At 40.2% G+C, this 21,623-nt stretch overlaps 1 protein-coding gene across 1 annotated transcript; it reads left to right on the top strand.

Moving 5' to 3' along the window:
• The first annotated feature begins 1,148 nt into the window (after positions 1–1,148).
• Positions 1,149–21,570, top strand: LOC148064650 (ADP-ribosylation factor-binding protein GGA1-like). Its single transcript, XM_087810189.1, is given in 17 exon segments — positions 1,149–1,231; positions 1,858–1,942; positions 7,492–7,567; positions 8,134–8,232; positions 8,291–8,414; positions 16,580–16,674; positions 16,732–16,812; positions 17,728–17,859; positions 17,912–17,993; positions 19,726–19,863; positions 19,866–20,027; positions 20,082–20,155; positions 20,210–20,397; positions 20,466–20,662; positions 20,725–20,894; positions 20,956–21,066; positions 21,133–21,570. Coding segments are annotated over 17 exon segments (1,971 nt in total). The 5' UTR covers positions 1,149–1,185; the 3' UTR covers positions 21,244–21,570.
• The last annotated feature ends 53 nt before the right edge of the window (positions 21,571–21,623 follow it).

Here is a 21,623-nt window from a genome sequence, read left to right on the forward strand (position 1 = left end):
TCAAATCATCACAGAGGAGACACTGTTGTTACATTTATAAATATAAAAGATAATAAGCGAAACATAAAATATGTTTTAAATAAACAACATCTTGTTAGTGAATTTCTAGTTTGTGAAGATTATTTAAAAATGTTATATTGACATCAGAGCAAATATATATAGATTTAATATTATTTCATTATTACATCGTAAAATTAGTAGATTCATCATAAAAAGGACGTGGTGTAATATATAGAAAGGCTTTATTGATGTGGTCACATGACACAGATGGTGTCACAATATTATAGATTATAGATCAGGATTAAAGTCAAGCAAAGAAGCAGGAAATGTGATTTTCAGCTTTGAACAATTACACTATAATAACTATATAAAATAAATAAGACTGTTATATAAAAGTTGTTTTTATGAATACATTTACAATCATCTTAAATAGTTACTTAAGATCAATTAATACTTCTCTTATTTTATATTTCATTTATATAATTAGGATCATTTTAATTATTACGATTATTTAAAAAGGCTTCAGAATAAATAAATAAATAATTAAAAATGCTGAAGTCGTCTTCTGTTCTTCAGTCGTTGTCACAATATTATAGATTAAAGATCAATTAAAGTCAAAACTGTAAGGATTAATTTTGAGCTTCTGTTAACAAATGTAAAAGATTCACTTATAGACTATTTTATTTAAACTTCATTTATTTTCAATCACCTTAAAATGAAAAGAAAAACAAAAGTATTTGTTTCTCATAATTGACATAATTAGGAACTACAATATTTTACATTATGGATAAAAGAAATAAAGATAAAATGTATTATTTAATGAAATTATTATTTAAGATGCAAAAGTATTTTTTAGATTCGGTTGTTGAACAATTACACTAAAATAACTAAACAATAACTTGTAACAATTGACCTCAAACGAGTCTTTTTTTAAAATTAATTTAAGAATGTTTCGATTATTTAAGAAAATAATAAGAATACAAGTATTTATTTGAATTTAAATAACTTCGTCATAATGTGTAGTTTTCATGATTTGAAAAACATACAATAAACTTTATTTCAAAGTTGTGCTTCGTTTGATCTCATGTTGTTCTTCCGCCTCTTTAAACCTTCCAGCTCCCCGCGCGCGCTCTGCGTCTCTTCCGGCTCGTGACGTGCGCGTGCGTGGATCGTCGGCTCGAGCTCATGATGGCTGCTCCTGCTGACGTCGAGAGCCTGGAGTCTCGCATCAGTGAGTGACATGTGCGCGTCAGGGGGTCACGCGTGGGGGCGCGGGGTCGCGGCGAGGGGTCCGGGTGTACAGGGGGGGGCACAGCACAGCCCTGCCGGCCGCTAGCATCCATGCTAACGTTAGCTTCCATCTGTCAACAGCCTCTGTTCAGCCGCGCGCGCGTCTCTCTCTCTCCCGAGGACACGCGCGCGGCTGAACACGCTCGCGAGCCTCCATCGACGAGAGAGAAAGTTCTAGAACAGGCGCGCGCGCGCGAGAGAGAGAGGCTACGGCTAACACCTGAGCTAACACCTGTGCTGGGGTCACGTGACGCTCCTGTCGTCACTTTAGAACCAGATCGTGACGAGCACGAGCCCGGCTGCAGAACAGGAAGTGAGGAATGTGTGTCACGTGACACTTGTTTAACAGAGTCATTACTATGTTATTATTGTTAACAATTACACTAAAATAACTGGAACAACAATCAATAATCCGTTTGTATCTATTATTGATCTTAATATCCACCGTTTGTTCATGTTTGTGTTGCGATGACACCTCCGGCCTGTAGATGGCAGCGCTCTGTCAGTCGTGAAGATGTTTTGAGTGACAGCCGAGCACCTGTCAATCATGAGTGTGATGTGTGTCAGACCGAGCCACGGACCCTCAGAACCGGGACCCGGACTGGAGCAGCATCCATGCCTTCTGCGAGCAGCTCAACCACGACCTGGACGGGTGAGTTTGAGTGACAGCTGCTCGTCAAGCTGAGGTGTTTGACGGGTGAGTTTGAGTGACCGCTGCTCGTCAAGCCGAGGTGTTTGACGGGTGAGTTTGAGTGACAGCTGCTCGTCAAGCTGAGGTGTTTGACGGGTGAGTTTGAGTGACCGCTGCTCGTCAAGCCGAGGTGTTTGACGGGTGAGTTTGAGTGACAGCTGCTCGTCAAGCTGAGGTGTTTGACGGGTGAGTTTGAGTGACAGCTGCTCGTCAAGCTGAGGTGTTTGACGGGAGAGTTTGAGTGACAGCTGCTCGTCAAGCTGAGGTGTTTGACGGGTGAGTTTGAGTGACAGCTGCTCGTCAAGCTGAGGTGTTTGACAGGTGAGTTTGAGTGACAGCTGCTCGTCAAGCCGAGGTGTTTGACGGGTGAGTTTGAGTGACAGCTGCTCGTCAAGCCGAGGTGTTTGACGAGTGTCGTCGTGGAGATGATCTGTTGAAGATCTGTTGCTTCTGTCTGAGGATATATTAACATAAACATAGTTTTAACTTCAATTATTTCACTGAACAATTGCATTTATTTTTTAATGATTACTTTAAAAAAATGTTTATTTTCAAATGAATTCACAAACTGAGTTAATTTATTCCAATAATTTGAAATGAAACGTAATTCATTGTATTCGTAGTCTTGACTGAGTCAGACATGACTAACAGAGCACAGAGTCACATGATCGTCACATGATTCATCAAGAAGCTCCAACTTTAAATTCAATGAGTCGCTTAAAATAAAAAACCTTTCAATAAAGAAATGATTTAATTCAACTTTAATGCTTAAAAAAACAAGATTTCTTTCTACGAAAATATCATAAATCATGAGACGCTCATGTGACGATGAGCTCATGATCCAGTGGCTCTGAGCTCCGTTAGTCATGTCTGGAGACTCTATTGTACCAACGTTTATATTGAATTAAAAAGATTAATATATAACATTTAATTAATGAAAATATTCAACTCTATGTAGTAAATAAATACGTAATAATTTAGAAAATATTGTCATTTTCAATTTAATAATGAAACTATTAAAATATATCAAATGTAAACAATGACATGTCAATAAAAATAAAGTTTATTATTTTAAAGTAGAATAAAATAAAGTTTCATTAGTTTAAAGTAGAATCAAATAAAGTTTCATTAGTTTAAAGTAGAATCAAATAAAGTTTCATTAGTTTAAAGTAGAATCAAACAAAGTTTCATTAGTTTAAAGTAGAATAAAATAAAGTTTCATTAGTTTAAAGTAGAATCAAATAAAGTTCCATTGGTTTAAAGTAGAATCAAATAAAGTTTCATTAGTTTAAAGTAGAATAAAATAAAGTTTCATTAGTTTAAAATTGAATAAAATAAAGTTTCATTAGTTTAAAGTATAATAAAATAAACTTCCATTAGTTTAAAGTAGAATAAAATAAAGTTTCATTAGTTTAAAGTAGAATAAAATAAACTTCCATTAGTTTAAAGTAGAATAAAATAAAGTTTCATTAGTTTAAAGTAGAATCAAATAAAGTTTCATTAGTTTAAAGTTGAATAAAATAAACTGCCATTAGTTTAAAGTAGAATAAAATAAAGTTTCATTAGTTTAAAGTAGAATAAAATAAAGTTTCATTGGTTTAAAGTAGAATCAAATAAAGTTTCATTAGTTTAAAGTAGAATAAAATAAAGTTTCATTAGTTTAAAGTAGAATAAAATAAAGTTGCATTAGTTTAAAGTAGAATCAAATAAAGTTTCATTAGTTTAAAGTAGAATAAAATAAAGTTTCATTAGTTTAAAATTGAATAAAATAAAGTTTCATTAGTTTAAAATTGAATAAAATAAAGTTTCATTAGTTTAAAGTTGAATAAAATAAAGTTTCATTAGTTTAAAGTAGAATAAAATAAACGTCCATTAGTTTAAAGTAGAATAAAATAAAGTTTCATTAGTTTAAAGTAGAATCAAATAAACTTCCATTAGTTTAAAGTAGAATAAAATAAAGTTTCATTAGTTTAAAGTAGAATCAAATAAAGTTGCATTAGTTTAAAGTAGAATAAAATAAAGTTTCATTAGTTTAAAGTAGAATCAAATAAAGTTTCATTAGTTTAAAGTTGAATAAAATAAACTTCCATTAGTTTAAAGTAGAATAAAATAAAGTTTCATTAGTTTAAAGTAGAATCAAATAAAGTTTCATTAGTTTAAAGTAGAATCAAATAAAGTTTCATTAGTTTAAAGTTGAATAAAATAAAGTTTCATTAGTTTAAAGTAGAATAAAATAAAGTTTCATTAGTTTAAAATTGAATAAAATAAAGTTTCATTAGTTTAAAGTAGAATAAAATAAAGTTTCATTAGTTTAAAGTTGAATAAAATAAAGTTTCATTAGTTTAAAGTAGAATAAAATAAAGTTCCATTAGTTTAAAGTAGAATAAAATAAAGTTTCATTAGTTTAAAGTAGAATAAAATAAAGTTTCATTAGTTTAAAGTAGAATAAAATAAAGTTTCATTAGTTTAAAATTGAATAAAATAAAGTTTCATTAGTTTAAAGTAGAATAAAATAAAGTTTCATTAGTTTAAAGTAGAATCAAATAAAGTTTCATTAGTTTAAAGTAGAATAAAATAAAGTTTCATTAGTTTAAAGTAAAATAAAATAAAGTTTCATTAGTTTAAAGTAGAATAAAATAAAGTTTCATTAGTTTAAAGTAGAATAAAATAAAGTTTCATTAGTTTAAAGTAGAATAAAATAAAGTTTCATTAGTTTAAAGTAGAATAAAATAAAGTTTCATTAGTTTAAAGTAGAATAAAATAAAGTTTCATTAGTTTAAAGTAAAATAAAATAAAGTTTCATTAGTTTAAAGTAGAATAAAATAAAGTTTCATTAGTTTAAAGTAGAATAAAATAAAGTTTCATTAGTTTAAAGTAGAATAAAATAAAGTTTCATTAGTTTAAAGTAGAATAAAATAAAGTTTCATTAGTTTAAAGTAAAATAAAATAAAGTTTCATTAGTTTAAAGTAGAACAAAAGTAATGACTGATGTTGACGTTTGTGCTTGGAGTGTGTAAACATCACAAACACAAACAAAGGTGTGACCTGGAGTGTGTTGTTCACACACGTGTCTATATAACTGGAGTGTGTTGTTCACACACTTGTCTACATTAACTGGAGTGTGTTGTTCACACACGTGTCTACATTAACTGGAGTGTTTTGTTCACACACGTGTCTACATTAACTGGAGTGTGTTGTTCACACACGTGTCTACATTAACTGGAGTGTGTTGTTCACACACGTGTCTACATTAACTGGAGTGTGTTGTTCACACACGTGTCTACATTAACTGGAGTGTGTTGTTCACACACATGTCTACATTAACTGGAGTGTGTTGTTCACACACATGTCTACATTAACTGGAGTGTATGGTTCACACACGTGTCTACATTAACTGGAGTGTGTTGTTCACACACGTGTCTACATTAACTGGAGTGTGTTGTTCACACACGTGTCTACATTAACTGGAGTGTGTTGTTCACACACGTGTCTACATTAACTGGAGTGTGTTGTTCACACACATGTCTACATTAACTGGAGTGTGTGGTTCACACACGTGTCTACATTAACTGGAGTGTGTGGTTCACACACGTGTCTACATTAACTGGAGTGTGTGGTTCACACACGTGTCTACATTAACTGGAGTTTGTGGTTCACACACGTGTCTACATTAACTGGAGTGTGTTGTTCACACACGTGTCTACATTAACTGGAGTGTGTTGTTCACACACGTGTCTACATTAACTGGAGTGTGTTGTTCACACACTTGTCTACATTAACTGGAGTGTGTTGTTCACACACGTGTCTACATTAACTGGAGTGTGTTGTTCACAAACGTGTCTAAATTAACTGGAGTGTGTTGTTCACACACATGTCTACATTAACTGGAGTGTGTGGTTCACACACGTGTCTACATTAACTGGAGTGTGTGGTTCACACACGTGTCTACATTAACTGGAGTGTGTGGTTCACACACGTGTCTACATTAACTGGAGTTTGTGGTTCACACACGTGTCTACATTAACTGGAGTGTGTTGTTCACACACGTGTCTACATTAACTGGAGTGTGTTGTTCACACACGTGTCTACATTAACTGGAGTGTGTTGTTCACACACTTGTCTACATTAACTGGAGTGTGTGGTTCACACACGTGTCTACATTAACTGGAGTGTGTGGTTCACACACGTGTCTACATTAACTGGAGTGTGTGGTTCACACATGTGTCTACATTAACTGGAGTTTGTGGTTCACACACGTGTCTACATTAACTGGAGTGTGTTGTTCACACACGTGTCTACATTAACTGGAGTGTGTTGTTCACACACTTGTCTACATTAACTGGAGTGTGTTGTTCACACACGTGTCTACATTAACTGGAGTGTGTTGTTCACAAACGTGTCTACATTAACTGGAGTGTGTTGTTCACACACATGTCTACATTAACTGGAGTGTGTGGTTCACACACGTGTCTACATTAACTGGAGTGTGTGGTTCACACACGTGTCTACATTAACTGGAGTGTGTGGTTTACACACGTGTCTACATTAACTGGAGTTTGTGGTTCACACACGTGTCTTCATTAACTGGAGTGTGTTGTTCACACACGTGTCTATATAACTTGAGTGTGTTGTTCACACACGTGTCTACATTAACTGGAGTGTGTTGTTCACACACATGTCTACATTAACTGGAGTGTGTTGTTCACACACGTGTCTACATTAACTGGAGTGTGTTGTTCACACACTTGTCTACATAAACTGGAGTGTGTTGTTCACACACGTGTCTACATTAACTGGAGTGTGTTGTTCACACACTTGTCTACATTAACTGGAGTGTGTTGTTCACACACGTGTCTATATAACTGGAGTGTGTTGTTCACACACGTGTCTACATTAACAGGAGTGTGTTGTTCACACACGTGTCTACATTAACTGGAGTGTGTTGTTCACACACGTGTCTACATTAACTGGAGTGTGTTGTTCACACACGTGTCTACATTAACTGGAGTGTGTTGTTCACACACTTGTCTACATTAACTGGAGTGTGTTGTTCACACACGTGTCTATATAACTGGAGTGTGTTGTTCACACACATGTCTACATTAACTGGAGTGTGTTGTTCACACACGTGTCTACATTAACTGGAGTGTGTTGTTCACACACGTGTCTACATTAACTGGAGTGTGTTGTTCACACACGTGTCTACATTAACTGGAGTGTGTTGTTCACACACGTGTCTACATTAACTGGAGTGTGTGGTTCACACACGTGTCTACATTAACTGGAGTGTGTTGTTCACACACGTGTCTACATTAACTGGAGTGTGTTGTTCACACACGTGTCTACATTAACTGGAGTGTGTGGTTCACACACGTGTCTACATTAACTGGAGTGTGTTGTTCACACACGTGTCTACATTAACTGGAGTGTGTTGTTCACACACGTGTCTACATTAACTGGAGTGTGTTGTTCACACACGTGTCTACACTAACTGATCATGTGTGTATCAGTCCTCAGCTGGCGACCAGACTGTTGGCTCACAAGATCCAGTCTCCGCAGGAGTGTGAGGCCATGCAGGCTCTGCTGGTGAGTGACGTCTGATCTTCATGTCCATCACTGTCACTGGAGCTCAGATCTGATCTTCATGTCCATCACTGGAGCTCAGATCTGATCTGAGATCTGATCTTCATGTTCCCTCGTTCAACACATGTTACTGTCTGAACATAAACCCTTTTTCTTAGCATTCATTTGTTTAATCATTGAATTCAATCATTTCTATATTAAAAGGTTGAATTGATCGTTATTTCAATAATTAATGAATAAAGAAAATAACATATTTTCAAAATAAGAGTTTGACATTCAAATTTGAATAATTACAAACAACATACAAAACCTGTTAGACTTTCTTCAATTGTCATTGCACAGTGAAACTACAGCCTAGATTGAATGTATATATAAAAGTATAAATATTAATAAGTTAAAAATAGTGCAATATAGTATAAATAGAATAAATAATGTTTTAAATATAGCATAAGTTATTTTACCTTTAATATAGAAACGATTGAAATGAATAATTCAATGATTAAAAACATCAATAAACAAGATAAAGCTTCAATATTGTTGACAAACATATTTGTGTGACTCGTTCAAAGGTGCTGGAGACGTGTATGAAGAACTGTGGCAAGAGGTTCCACAGTGAAGTCAGCAAGTTTCGTTTCCTCAACGAGCTCATCAAGGTGGTTTCTCCCAAGGTAAAGAAGAAGAAGTTTGTTTGTGTCGCGCACGTGTTGACATGAGGGTCTCTGGCAGTACCTGGGCTCGCGCTCACCTGAACCCGTGAAGAAGAAGGTGCTGGAGCTGATCTACAGCTGGACCCTAGGACTCCCTGACGAGGCCAAGATCACAGACGCGTATCAGATGCTGAAGAAACAAGGTCAGGAGACTACGTTCTTGATCACTTTAAGACCACGTTCTTTATCACTTTAAGACCACGTTCTTGATCACTTTAAGACCACGTTCTTTATCACTTTAAGACCACGTTCTCGATGACCTTAAGACCACGATCTTGATGACCTTAAGACCACGTTCTTGATGACTTTAAGACCACGTTCTTGATCACTTTAAGACCACGTTCTTGATGACTTTAAGACCACGTTCTTGACGACTTTAAGACCACGATCTTGATCACTTTAAGACCACGTTCTTGACGACTTTAAGACCACGTTCTTTATCACTTTAAGACCACGTTCTTGATGACCTTAAGACCACGTTCTTGCTGACCTTAAGACCACGTTCTTGATGACCTTAAGACCACGTTCTTGACGACTTTAAGACCACGTTCTTGACGACTTTAAGACCACGTTCTTGATCACTTTAAGACCACGTTCTTGATGACTTTAAGACCACGTTCTTGATGACTTTAAGACCACGTTCTTGATGACTTTAAGACCACGTTCTTGACGACTTTAAGACCACGTTCTTGATCACTTTAAGACCACGTTCTTGATGACTTTAAGACCACGTTCTTGATGACTTTAAGACCACGTTCTCGACGACTTTAAGACCACGTTCTTGATGACTTTAAGACCACGTTCTTGATGACCTTAAGACCACGTTCTTGACGACTTTAAGACCACGTTCTTGATCACTTTAAGACCACGTTCTTGATGACTTTAAGACCACGTTCTTGACGACTTTAAGACCACGTTCTTGATCACTTTAAGACCACGTTCTTGATGACTTTAAGACCACGTTCTTGATCACTTTAAGACCACGTTCTCGACGACTTTAAGACCACGTTCTTGATGACTTTAAGACCACGTTCTTGATCACTTTAAGACCACGTTCTTGATGACTTTAAGACCACGTTCTTGATGACTTTAAGACCACGTTCTTGATCACTTTAAGACCACGTTCTTGACGACTTTAAGACCACGTTCTTGATCACTTTAAGACCACGTTCTTGATGACTTTAAGACCACATTCTTGACGACTTTAAGACCACGTTCTTGATCACTTTAAGACCACGTTCTTGATGACTTTAAGACCACGTTCTCGACGACTTTAAGACCACGTTCTTGATGACTTTAAGACCACGTTCTTGATGACCTTAAGACCACGTTCTTGACGACTTTAAGACCACGTTCTTGATCACTTTAAGACCACGTTCTTGATGACTTTAAGACCACGTTCTTGACGACTTTAAGACCACGTTCTTGATCACTTTAAGACCACGTTCTTGATGACTTTAAGACCACGTTCTTGATCACTTTAAGACCACGTTCTCGACGACTTTAAGACCACGTTCTTGATGACTTTAAGACCACGTTCTTGATCACTTTAAGACCACGTTCTTGATCACTTTAAGACCACGTTCTTGATGACTTTAAGACCACGTTCTTGATCACTTTAAGACCACGTTCTCGACGACTTTAAGACCACGTTCTTGATGACTTTAAGACCACGTTCTTGATCACTTTAAGACCACGTTCTTGATCACTTTAAGACCACGTTCTTGATCACTTTAAGACCACGTTCTTGACGACTTTAAGACCACGTTCTTGATGACTTTAAGACCACGTTCTTGACGACTTTAAGACCACGTTCTTGATCACTTTAAGACCACGTTCTTGATGACTTTAAGACCACGTTCTTGACGACTTTAAGACCACGTTCTTGATCACTTTAAGACCACGTTCTTGATGACTTTAAGACCACGTTCTTGATCACTTTAAGACCACGTTCTTGATCACTTTAAGACCACGTTCTTGATCACTTTAGGACCACGTTCTTGACGACTTTAAGACCACGTTCTTGATCACTTTAGGACCACGTTCTTGACGACTTTAAGACCACGTTCTTGACGACTTTAAGACCACGTTCTCGACGACTTTAAGACCACGTTCTTGATCACTTTAGGACCACGTTCTTGATCACTTTAGGACCACGTTCTTGATCACTTTAGGACCACGTTCTTGACGACTTTAAGACCACGTTCTTGACGACTTTAAGACCACGTTCTCGACGACTTTAAGACCACGTTCTCGATCACTTTAAGACCACGTTCTTGATCACTTTAAGACCACGTTCTTGATCACTTTAGGACCACGTTCTCGACGACTTTAAGACCACGTTCTCGACGACTTTAAGACCACGTTCTCGACGACTTTAAGACCACATTCTTGATCACTTTAAGACCACGTTCTTGATCACTTTAGGACCACGTTCTTGACGACTTTAAGACCACGTTCTTGATCACTTTAGGACCACGTTCTCGAAGACTTTAAGACCACGTTCTTGATCACTTTAAGACCACGTTCTTGATCACTTTAAGACCACGTTCTTGATCACTTTAGGACCACGTTCTTGATCACTTTAGGACCACGTTCTCGACGACTTTAAGACCACGTTCTTGATCACTTTAAGACCACGTTCTTGACGACTTTAAGACCACGTTCTTGATCACTTTAAGACCACGTTCTTGATGACTTTAAGACCACGTTCTTGACGACTTTAAGACCACGTACTTGATCACTTTAAGACCACGTTCTTGACGACTTTAAGACCACGTTCTTGATCACTTTAGGACCACATTCTTGATCACTTTAAGACCACGTTCTTGATCACTTTAGGACCACGTTCTTGACGACTTTAAGACCACATTCTTGATCACTTTAAGACCACGTTCTTGATCACTTTAGGACCACGTTCTTGATCAATTTAAGACCACGTTCTTGATCACTTTAGGACCCCGTTCTTGACGACTTTAAGACCACGTTCTTGATCACTTTAAGACCACGTTCTTGACGACTTTAAGACCACGTTCTTGATCACTTTAGGACCACGTTCTTGACGACTTTAAGACCACGTTCTTGATCACTTTAAGACCACGTTCTTGATCACTTTAGGACCACGTTCTTGATCACTTTAGGACCACGTTCTTGACGACTTTAAGACCACATTCTTGATCACTTTAAGACCACGTGTTTGATCACTTTAGGACCACGTTCTTGACGACTTTAAGACCACGTTCTCGACGACTTTAAGACCACGTTCTCGACGACTTTAAGACCACGTTCTTGATCACTTTAGGACCACGTTCTTGATCACTTTAAGACCACGTTCTTGATCACTTTAAGACCACGTTCTTGATCACTTTAAGACCACGTTCTTGACGACTTTAAGACCACGTTCTCGACGACTTTAAGACCACGTTCTCGACGACTTTAAGACCACGTTCTCGACGACTTTAAGACCACGTTCTTGATCACTTTAGGACCACGTTCTTGATCACTTTAAGACCACGTTCTTGATCACTTTAAGACCACGTTCTTGATCACTTTAAGACCACGTTCTTGACGACTTTAAGACCACGTTCTTGACGACTTTAAGACCACGTTCTTGACGACTTTAAGACCACGTTCTTGACGACTTTAAGACCACGTTCGTGACGACTTCAAGACCACGTTCTTGACGACTTTAAGACCACGTTCTTGACGACTTTAAGACCACGTTCTTGACGACTTTAAGACCACGTTCTTGACGACTTTAAGACCACGTTCTCGACGACTTTAAGACCACGTTCTCGCCGACTTTAAGATCACAGATCTCGACGACTTTAAGACCACGTTCTTGATCACTTTAAGACCACGTTCTTGACGACTTTAAGACCACGTTCTTGACGACTTTAAGACCACGTTCTCGACGACTTTAAGACCACGTTCTTGACGACTTTAAGACCACGTTCTTGACGACTTTAAGACCACGTTCTCGACGACTTTAAGACCACGTTCTTGACGACTTTAAGACCACGTTCTTGATGACTTTAAGACCACGTTCTTGATGACTTTAAGACCACGTTCTTGACGACTTTAAGACCACGTTCTTGATGACTTTAAGACCACGTTCTTGATGACTTTAAGACCACGTTCTTGATGACTTTAGGACCACGTTCTCGACGACTTTAAGATCACAGATCTCGACGACTTTAAGACCACGTTCTTGATCACTTTAAGACCACGTTCTTGACGACTTTAAGACCACGTTCTTGACGACTTTAAGACCACGTTCTCGACGACTTTAAGACCACGTTCTCGACGACTTTAAGATCACAGATCTCGACGACTTTAAGACCACGTTCTTGACGACTTTAAGACCACGTTCTTGACTACTTAAAGACCACGTTCTCGTATTTTAAGACCACGTTCTCGACGACTTTAAGACCACGTTGTTGACGACTTTAAGACCACGTTCTTGACGACTTTAAGACCACGTTCTTGACGACTTTAAGACCACGTTCTCGGCGACTTTAAGACCACGTTCTCGACGACTTTAAGACCACGTTCTCGACGACTTTAAGACCACGTTCTTGATCACTTTAGGACCATGTTCTTGATCACTTTAAGACCACGTTCTTGATCACTTTAAGACCACGTTCTTGATCACTTTAAGACCACGTTCTTGATCACTTTAAGACCACGTTCTTGATCACTTTAAGACCACGTTCTTGATCACTTTAGGACCACGTTCTTGACGACTTTAAGACCACGTTCTTGACGACTTTAAGACCACGTTCTTGATCACTTTAAGACCACGTTCTTGATCACTTTAGGACCACGTTCTTGATCACTTTAGGACCACGTTCTTGACGACTTTAAGACCACGTTCTTGACGACTTTGACGTTTTATCACTAAATTCATTCGTTTACGGTTTGATTTCATTGAATAAAGAAATTCATAGATTTTCAAAATAAAAGATTTTTTGAAGACACAGTTTGATATTTTGATTCCAATAATTCAAGATAGTTATTTTAAGAATTTGTCTTTTAAATTCAATCTAAAACTGTTGGTGTGATAGTGACATCTTACCAGACCAATCCAATCGAGCACAGAGTCACTCGCTCTAACCTTAACATCAGCTGTAAAAATGATTTTAAATCTTTCATCTTTCGCTTCTACGTCGTCATGTGACCATCGCTCGTCTCCTGATTGGCTGAAGGTTTGATCCAGTAGCTCTGTGCTCTGTTGGTAATGTCTGTCATACCAACGTTTATATATTGAATTAAAAAATATTGACTTTAGAAAAGTTCATTTTTGAATTATTGTAATTAAAATATCAAACTCTGAATAAAAAAAATTATTCATTTTGAAAATGATAAGGTAAGGTAAAACTTTATTGATCCCTCAGGAGGTCTCCTTTGGGAAATTGTTTTTTTACAATAGCCAGCAATTTTTCATAAACAATAAAAAATAATACATAAAAAATAAAATAAGAAGAACATAAAGAGGAAGAACAAGATGACACAATCTAAGTCTAAAGACAAAGACAAAGAACATAGGTCAAGGAAAGAAAAACAACAAAGACCACGTTCTTGACGACTTTAAGACCACGTTCTTGACGACTTTAAGACCACGTTCTTGACGACTTTAAGACCACGTTCTTGACGACTTTAAGACCACGTTCTCGACGACTTTAAGACCACGTTCTCGCCGACTTTAAGATCACAGATCTCGACGACTTTAAGACCACGTTCTTGATCACTTTAAGACCACGTTCTTGACGACTTTAAGACCACGTTCTTGACGACTTTAAGACCACGTTCTCGACGACTTTAAGACCACGTTCTTGACGACTTTAAGACCACGTTCTTGACGACTTTAAGACCACGTTCTCGACGACTTTAAGACCACGTTCTTGACGACTTTAAGACCACGTTCTTGATGACTTTAAGACCACGTTCTTGATGACTTTAAGACCACGTTCTTGACGACTTTAAGACCACGTTCTTGATGACTTTAAGACCACGTTCTTGATGACTTTAAGACCACGTTCTTGATGACTTTAAGACCACGTTCTTGACGACTTTAAGACCACGTTCTTGATCACTTTAAGACCACGTTCTTGACGACTTTAAGACCACGTTCTTGACGACTTTAAGACCACGTTCTTGATGACTTTAAGACCACGTTCTTGATGACTTTAAGACCACGTTCTTGATGACTTTAGGACCACGTTCTCGACGACTTTAAGATCACAGATCTCGACGACTTTAAGACCACGTTCTTGATCACTTTAAGACCACGTTCTTGACGACTTTAAGACCACGTTCTTGACGACTTTAAGACCACGTTCTCGACGACTTTAAGACCACGTTCTCGACGACTTTAAGATCACAGATCTCGACGACTTTAAGACCACGTTCTTGACGACTTTAAGACCACGTTCTTGACTACTTAAAGACCACGTTCTCGACGACTTTAAGACCACGTTCTCGACGACTTTAAGACCACGTTCTTGACGACTTTAAGACCACGTTCTTGACGACTTTAAGACCACGTTCTTGACGACTTTAAGACCACGTTCTCGACGACTTTAAGACCACGTTCTCGACGACTTTAAGACCACGTTCTCGACGACTTTAAGACCACGTTCTTGATCACTTTAGGACCATGTTCTTGATCACTTTAAGACCACGTTCTTGATCACTTTAAGACCACGTTCTTGATCACTTTAAGACCACGTTCTTGATCACTTTAAGACCACGTTCTTGATCACTTTAAGACCACGTTCTTGATCACTTTAGGACCACGTTCTTGACGACTTTAAGACCACGTTCTTGACGACTTTAAGACCACGTTCTTGATCACTTTAAGACCACGTTCTTGATCACTTTAAGACCACGTTCTTGATCACTTTAGGACCACGTTCTTGACGACTTTAAGACCACGTTCTTGATGACTTTAAGACCACGTTCTTGATGACTTTAAGACCACGTTCTTGATGACTTTAGGACCACGTTCTCGACGACTTTAAGATCACAGATCTCGACGACTTTAAGACCACGTTCTTGATCACTTTAAGACCACGTTCTTGACGACTTTAAGACCACGTTCTTGACGACTTTAAGACCACGTTCTCGACGACTTTAAGACCACGTTCTCGACGACTTTAAGATCACAGATCTCGACGACTTTAAGACCACGTTCTTGACGACTTTAAGACCACGTTCTTGACTACTTAAAGACCACGTTCTCGACGACTTTAAGACCACGTTCTCGACGACTTTAAGACCACGTTCTTGACGACTTTAAGACCACGTTCTTGACGACTTTAAGACCACGTTCTTGACGACTTTAAGACCACGTTCTCGACGACTTTAAGACCACGTTCTCGACGACTTTAAGACCACGTTCTCGACGACTTTAAGACCACGTTCTTGATCACTTTAGGACCATGTTCTTGATCACTTTAAGACCACGTTCTTGATCACTTTAAGACCACGTTCTTGATCACTTTAAGACCACGTTCTTGATCACTTTAAGACCACGTTCTTGATCACTTTAAGACCACGTTCTTGATCACTTTAGGACCACGTTCTTGACGACTTTAAGACCACGTTCTTGACGACTTTAAGACCACGTTCTTGATCACTTTAAGACCACGTTCTTGATCACTTTAGGACCACGTTCTTGATCACTTTAGGACCACGTTCTTGATCACTTTAAGACCACGTTCTTGACGACTTTGACGTTTTATCACTAAATTCATTCGTTTACGGTTTGATTTCATTGAATAAAGAAATTCATAGATTTTCAAAATAAAAGATTTTTTGAAGACACAGTTTGATATTTTGATTCCAATAATTCAAGATAGTTATTTTAAGAATTTGTCTTTTAAATTCAATCTAAAACTGTTGGTGTGATAGTGACATCTTACCAGACCAATCCAATCGAGCACAGAGTCACTCGCTCTAACCTTATCATCAGCTGTAAAAATGATTTTAAATCTTTCATCTTTCGCTTCTACGTCGTCATGTGACCATCGCTCGTCTCCTGATTGGCTGAAGGTTTGATCCAGTAGCTCTGTGCTCTGTTGGTAATGTCTGTCATACCAACGTTTATATATTGAATTAAAAACTATTGACTTTAGAAAAGTTCATTTTTTAATTATTGTAATTAAAATATCAAACTCTGAATAAAAAAAATTATTCATTTTGAAAATGATGTATTTTATATTTATAAAGTATTTAAAAAGAACAGATTCCACCTTTCAATACAGAATTCAATGCAAACATTGAAAATGTAAATTCTGTCAATCAGGGATCATCAAACAGGACCCGGAGCTTCCGCCCGACAAGATGCTTCCTGCGCCCAGACCTAAGAACACCATCTTCGAGGACGAGGAGAAATCCAAGGTGAGCCCCAGAAGCACCTGTGACGTGGTCTCCAGCTGAGGTTCTGGTCTCCGACAGATGCTGTCGCGGCTGCTCAACAGTTCTCACCCCGAAGACCTGAAGGCGGCCAACAAGCTCATCAAGGAGATGGTGCAGGAGGTAAAGAAGCTCCTTCAGACTCACAGCTCCTGCTGGAAGATGATACTGTGAGGTCGTAGGTCAGGCAGGTCCAGATGAAGCTCCTGCTGGAAGATACTGTGAGGTCGTAGGTCAGGCAGGTCCAGATGAAGCTCCTGCTAGAAGATGATACTGTGAGGTCGTAGGTCAGGCAGGTCCAGATGAAGCTCCTTGTTGAGGAGGCAAACATCAACAGCCTCCATGTTTCATTAGCTTCAAAATCATCTTTTATTTTTCTCAGTTTTAGTTCAATGAAGTTTGTAGAAAATGAACTAGTTCAACATTTTATTATTTACAGTTGCAATGAAAACATTTGTGGCGTCGTCGTGTTGCAATAAAACTTCCGACCACTAGATGGCAGCAGTCATTACATCCTCCGCAGCTAAAGGACAATAAAAATAATTATTAATAATCAACAATTAATAATAAATGATTAAACATTTTTAATAATGAATAATAATTTAAAACCCATGCGAGATCCCGGTGATGACTGAGGACGAGAGGATACAGTGGGCTCCAGCTCCTTTTGACATTTTTTTTTTTTTTTTAATGATTTTCAGATTTTTTTTTCCGCAACAACTTTAAAACACACAAAAGTCACTATTTTTTATTGACAAAACAACAAATAAAGTGTTGAAGAAAATAAAAAACTACAGTGAACTTATCAAACACAATGTAAACTTCACTCAAATTTTTGTTTTTTTTCTATTTGCAATCCATAGAAAAGCTCATGTTTTTTGTGTGTGTTTGGAGTCATCGCCGTTCATTTATACAGTGTTTGGTATAAAATCCTGCGGCCTTGAACGCACCGTAGCGGTCCTGACCTCTGAACCTCACGCATGTGTCGATCCATGTGAACACGTGTGTGAATAACATCTGGTCACACATTGGTTTCAGGATCAGAAACGAGCCGAGAAAGTGTCGAAGCGCGTCAACGCCATCCAGGAGGTCAAGGAGAGTGCGGGGCTGCTGACTCAGCTGCTCAAGGACCACGACGACAGCGACCGCAGCAGCTCGGAGCTTCTTCAGGTGAGTCGCCCGAGACCCTCGGCTCCACGCCCTTGACCTGCGTGACCTTCAGGACCTGTACCAGCGCTGTGAGAAGATGAGGCCCACGCTGTTCCGACTGGCCAGTGACACCGAGGACAACGACGAGGCTCTCGGTGAGTCTTGGTGTCGCGACGAGAAAATATCGAAATATAAAATATCACTTATTGATCTGCTTTAGAATCGTATTGATTTATAAGTTACTTTAGATTTTAATAGTGTGTTGTATTTGTTTAAAAATGACAAATATTAACAGTGTTTGTTCAGATAAGGGTAAAATGAGAGCCCTGTATGACTGAGGACGAGAGGATGCATTGACTCCAGCGGCTTTTAAAGCTGATGTTTGGACATAGTTTGGTTTGAAAACAAATGAAAGCAGTTATGACTGAGGACGAGAGGATACAGTGACTCCAGCAGCTTTTAAAGCTGATGTTTGGACATAGTTTGGTTTGAAAACAAATGAAAGCAGTTACGACTGAGGACAAGAGGATACAGTGACTCCAGCAGCTTTTAAAGCTGATGTTTGGACATAGTTTGGTTTGAAAACAAATGAAAGCAGTTACGACTGAGGACGAGAGGATGCATTGACTCCAGCTGATGTTCGGACATGTTTTGGTTTGAAAACAAATGAAAGCAGTTACGACTGAGGACGAGAGGATACAGTGAGTCCAGCTGATGTTCAGACATATTTTGGTTTGAAAACAAATGAAAGCATATACGACTGAGGACGAGAGGATACAGTGACTCCAGCAGCTTTTAAAGCTGATGTTTGGACATAGTTTGGTTTGAAAACAAATGAAAGCAGTTACGACTGAGGATGAGAGGATACAGTGACTCCAGCAGTTTTTAAAGCTGATGTTTGGACATAGTTTGGTTTGAAAACAAATGAAAGCAGTTACGACTGAGGACGAGAGGATACAGTGACTCCAGCGGCTTTTAAAGCTGATGTTTGGACATAGTTTGGTTTGAAAACAAATGAAAGCAGTTACGACTGAGGACGAGAGGATACAGTGACTCCAGCAGCTTTTAAAGCTGATGTTTGGACATAGTTTGGTTTGAAAACAAATGAAAGCAGTTACGACTGAGGACAAGAGGATACAGTGACTCCAGCAGCTTTTAAAGCTGATGTTTGGACATAGTTTGGTTTGAAAACAAATGAAAGCAGTTACGACTGAGGACGAGAGGATGCATTGACTCCAGCTGATGTTCGGACATGTTTTGGTTTGAAAACAAATGAAAGCAGTTACGACTGAGGACGAGAGGATACAGTGAGTCCAGCTGATGTTCAGACATATTTTGGTTTGAAAACAAATGAAAGCATATACGACTGAGGACGAGAGGATACAGTGACTCCAGCAGCTTTTAAAGCTGATGTTTGGACATAGTTTGGTTTGAAAACAAATGAAAGCAGTTACGACTGAGGACGAGAGGATACAGTGACTCCAGCAGTTTTTAAGCTGATGTTTGGACATAGTTTGGTTTGAAAACAAATGAAAGCAGTTACGACTGAGGACGAGAGGATACAGTGAGTCCAGCTGATGTTCAGACATATTTTGGTTTGAAAACAAATGAAAGCATATACGACTGAGGACGAGAGGATACAGTGACTCCAGCAGCTTTTAAAGCTGATGTTTGGACATAGTTTGGTTTGAAAACTAATGAAAGCAGTTACGACTGAGGACGAGAGGATACAGTGAGTCCAGCAGCTTTTAAAGCTGATGTTTGGACATATTTTGGTTTGAAAACAAATGAAATCAGTTACGACCTCGTCAAGCGTCGTGTGGTCTGTAAATTCGAAGTGTGTTGTAGTTTGTGTCGCTCTGACCCGAGTCTCTCACGGATCCTCAGCCGAGATCCTTCAGGCCAACGACAGCCTGACTCACGTCATCAACATGTACAAGGCGCAGGTCAAAGGCGAGATCGTCAACGGCAACAACTCCCTGAACACGCAGACGCACGGAGGTGAGTCGCGGCCCTTTGACCTTCGACCCCCGGGCTGAACCGGACTCTCTCCGCAGCCCTGCTGGACCTGACCGGCCTGGACACGTCCCCCCACTCGCCCCCCTCCTTCCCGGAGTTCCCCACGCCGACCGACGCCGCCCTGCACGAGCCGGGGATCAGCCTGCTGGACGACGAGCTCATGTCTCTCGGTAATGATGTCACTTCCTGTGGGGAGGGTTTGATCTGACGGTGCCGGTCCGCAGGTCTGAGCGACGGGACGCACACGTCCAACGCGGCGTCGCAGCTCGAGGACTCCACGGCCTGGGACTCCTTCCAGGTGAGCCGTCGTCACGGCGACGAGAGCGTCCCTGGACTCACGTTCGTCTTCTAGTCCTCAGACAGCATCGACGCAGACGTCCCGTCGGCACCGAGTCTACTGCTGAGTCCAGACCCCCCCTCTCTGTCCAGGACTCACTCCAGAGGATCCACGCCCGGGAACTCGGCTCTGGACGAGCTGGACCTGCTCGGGAAGACCCTGATGCAGCAGTCGCTCCCTCCTGAGGGTCTGCAGGTCAAATGGTACCGAAGACTTTTTTTAAATGATCGAGTGAAAGACTCGGAGTCAGATCTGGGATCTTGTCTTCCAGGGACAAGCATCAGTCCAAACCCACCCTCCGAGACCTCCAGAGCAAGTCCGGCTCTGTCGCCGCCACGATCCCGACCTTCCCCTCAGTCCCGGCCCTCCTCAATCCAGGCCTGGAGCTGCTGGACCTCCCTCTCCCTGAGGCCCCTCCAGAGGTGACCCTGGAGGACGTCTTTGTTCCCATAGAATCCATCAAACCCAGTAAGTGTCCGGCGGACCCGCTGACGGCCGCGACCTCTGACCCTCCTCCGTGCCCCCCACAGGTAGTCTGTTACCGGTGACCGTGTTCGACCAGCACAGTCTCCGAGTCCTCTTCCACTTCGCCCGCGACTCGCCGCCGTCGCGACCGGACGTCCTGGTCGTGATCATCTCCATGCTGTCCTCGGCCCCCGCCCCGGTCTCGGACATCCGCTTCGACGCCGCCGCGCCCAAGGTGAGAGTCCGGAGCGCCGCGTGGCTCAAGGGCGTCTCACGAGGGTCTCACTCTTTTGCAGTCGATGGCGGTGAAGCTTCAGCCGCCGTCGGGAAGCGATCTGCCGGCGTTCAACCCCATCCTGCCCCCTGCTGCCATCACACAGGTACTGCTGCTGGCCAACCCCAACAAGGTGAGACGCTGACACCTGGCGGCCGCAGACGTGAACTGCAGACTGACCTGCTTGTGTGTGTTTCAGGAGAAAGTGTCGCTGCAGTTCAGACTCTCGTTCACACTCGGAGACCAGCAGCTCAGCGAGAGCGCGACTCTAGAAAACTTCCCTCCTCCGGACTCGTGGGGAAGACTATAGCAGCGACACCTGAGACTCTTGAACTTTCTCCCGGTCCCTCTGCTCCGCCTTCTTCTTCTTCTTCTTCTACGGCGGAACACCTGCAGTGAGAATATCTATTGAGGCGCCGGTTTACTCTGGACACACCCGACTAATTAACGTGCGCTCGGCACTTTTAAAAAACAGGAGTTTTAAGCTTTAGTGGAGTAAACTGGCCTCAATACATATGTTGCTTCACGTCGTCACACTAACACGGGACCTTCTCGCTTCGATTCTGAAACTCAAGTCAGCGACAAACAAACACCGAATCGATCTTGATTTCAAAATAAAAGACAGATGTTACAGAAAGGTGTCGAGCAGAGGTCTGCATGCATGTCTGTGTCGAGCTCCTCCGAGTACTC

This window comes from Callionymus lyra, chromosome 15 (genome assembly GCF_982586985.1).
Source record: "Callionymus lyra chromosome 15, fCalLyr1.hap1.1, whole genome shotgun sequence".
Classification (NCBI taxonomy): domain Eukaryota; kingdom Metazoa; phylum Chordata; class Actinopteri; order Syngnathiformes; family Callionymidae; genus Callionymus; species Callionymus lyra.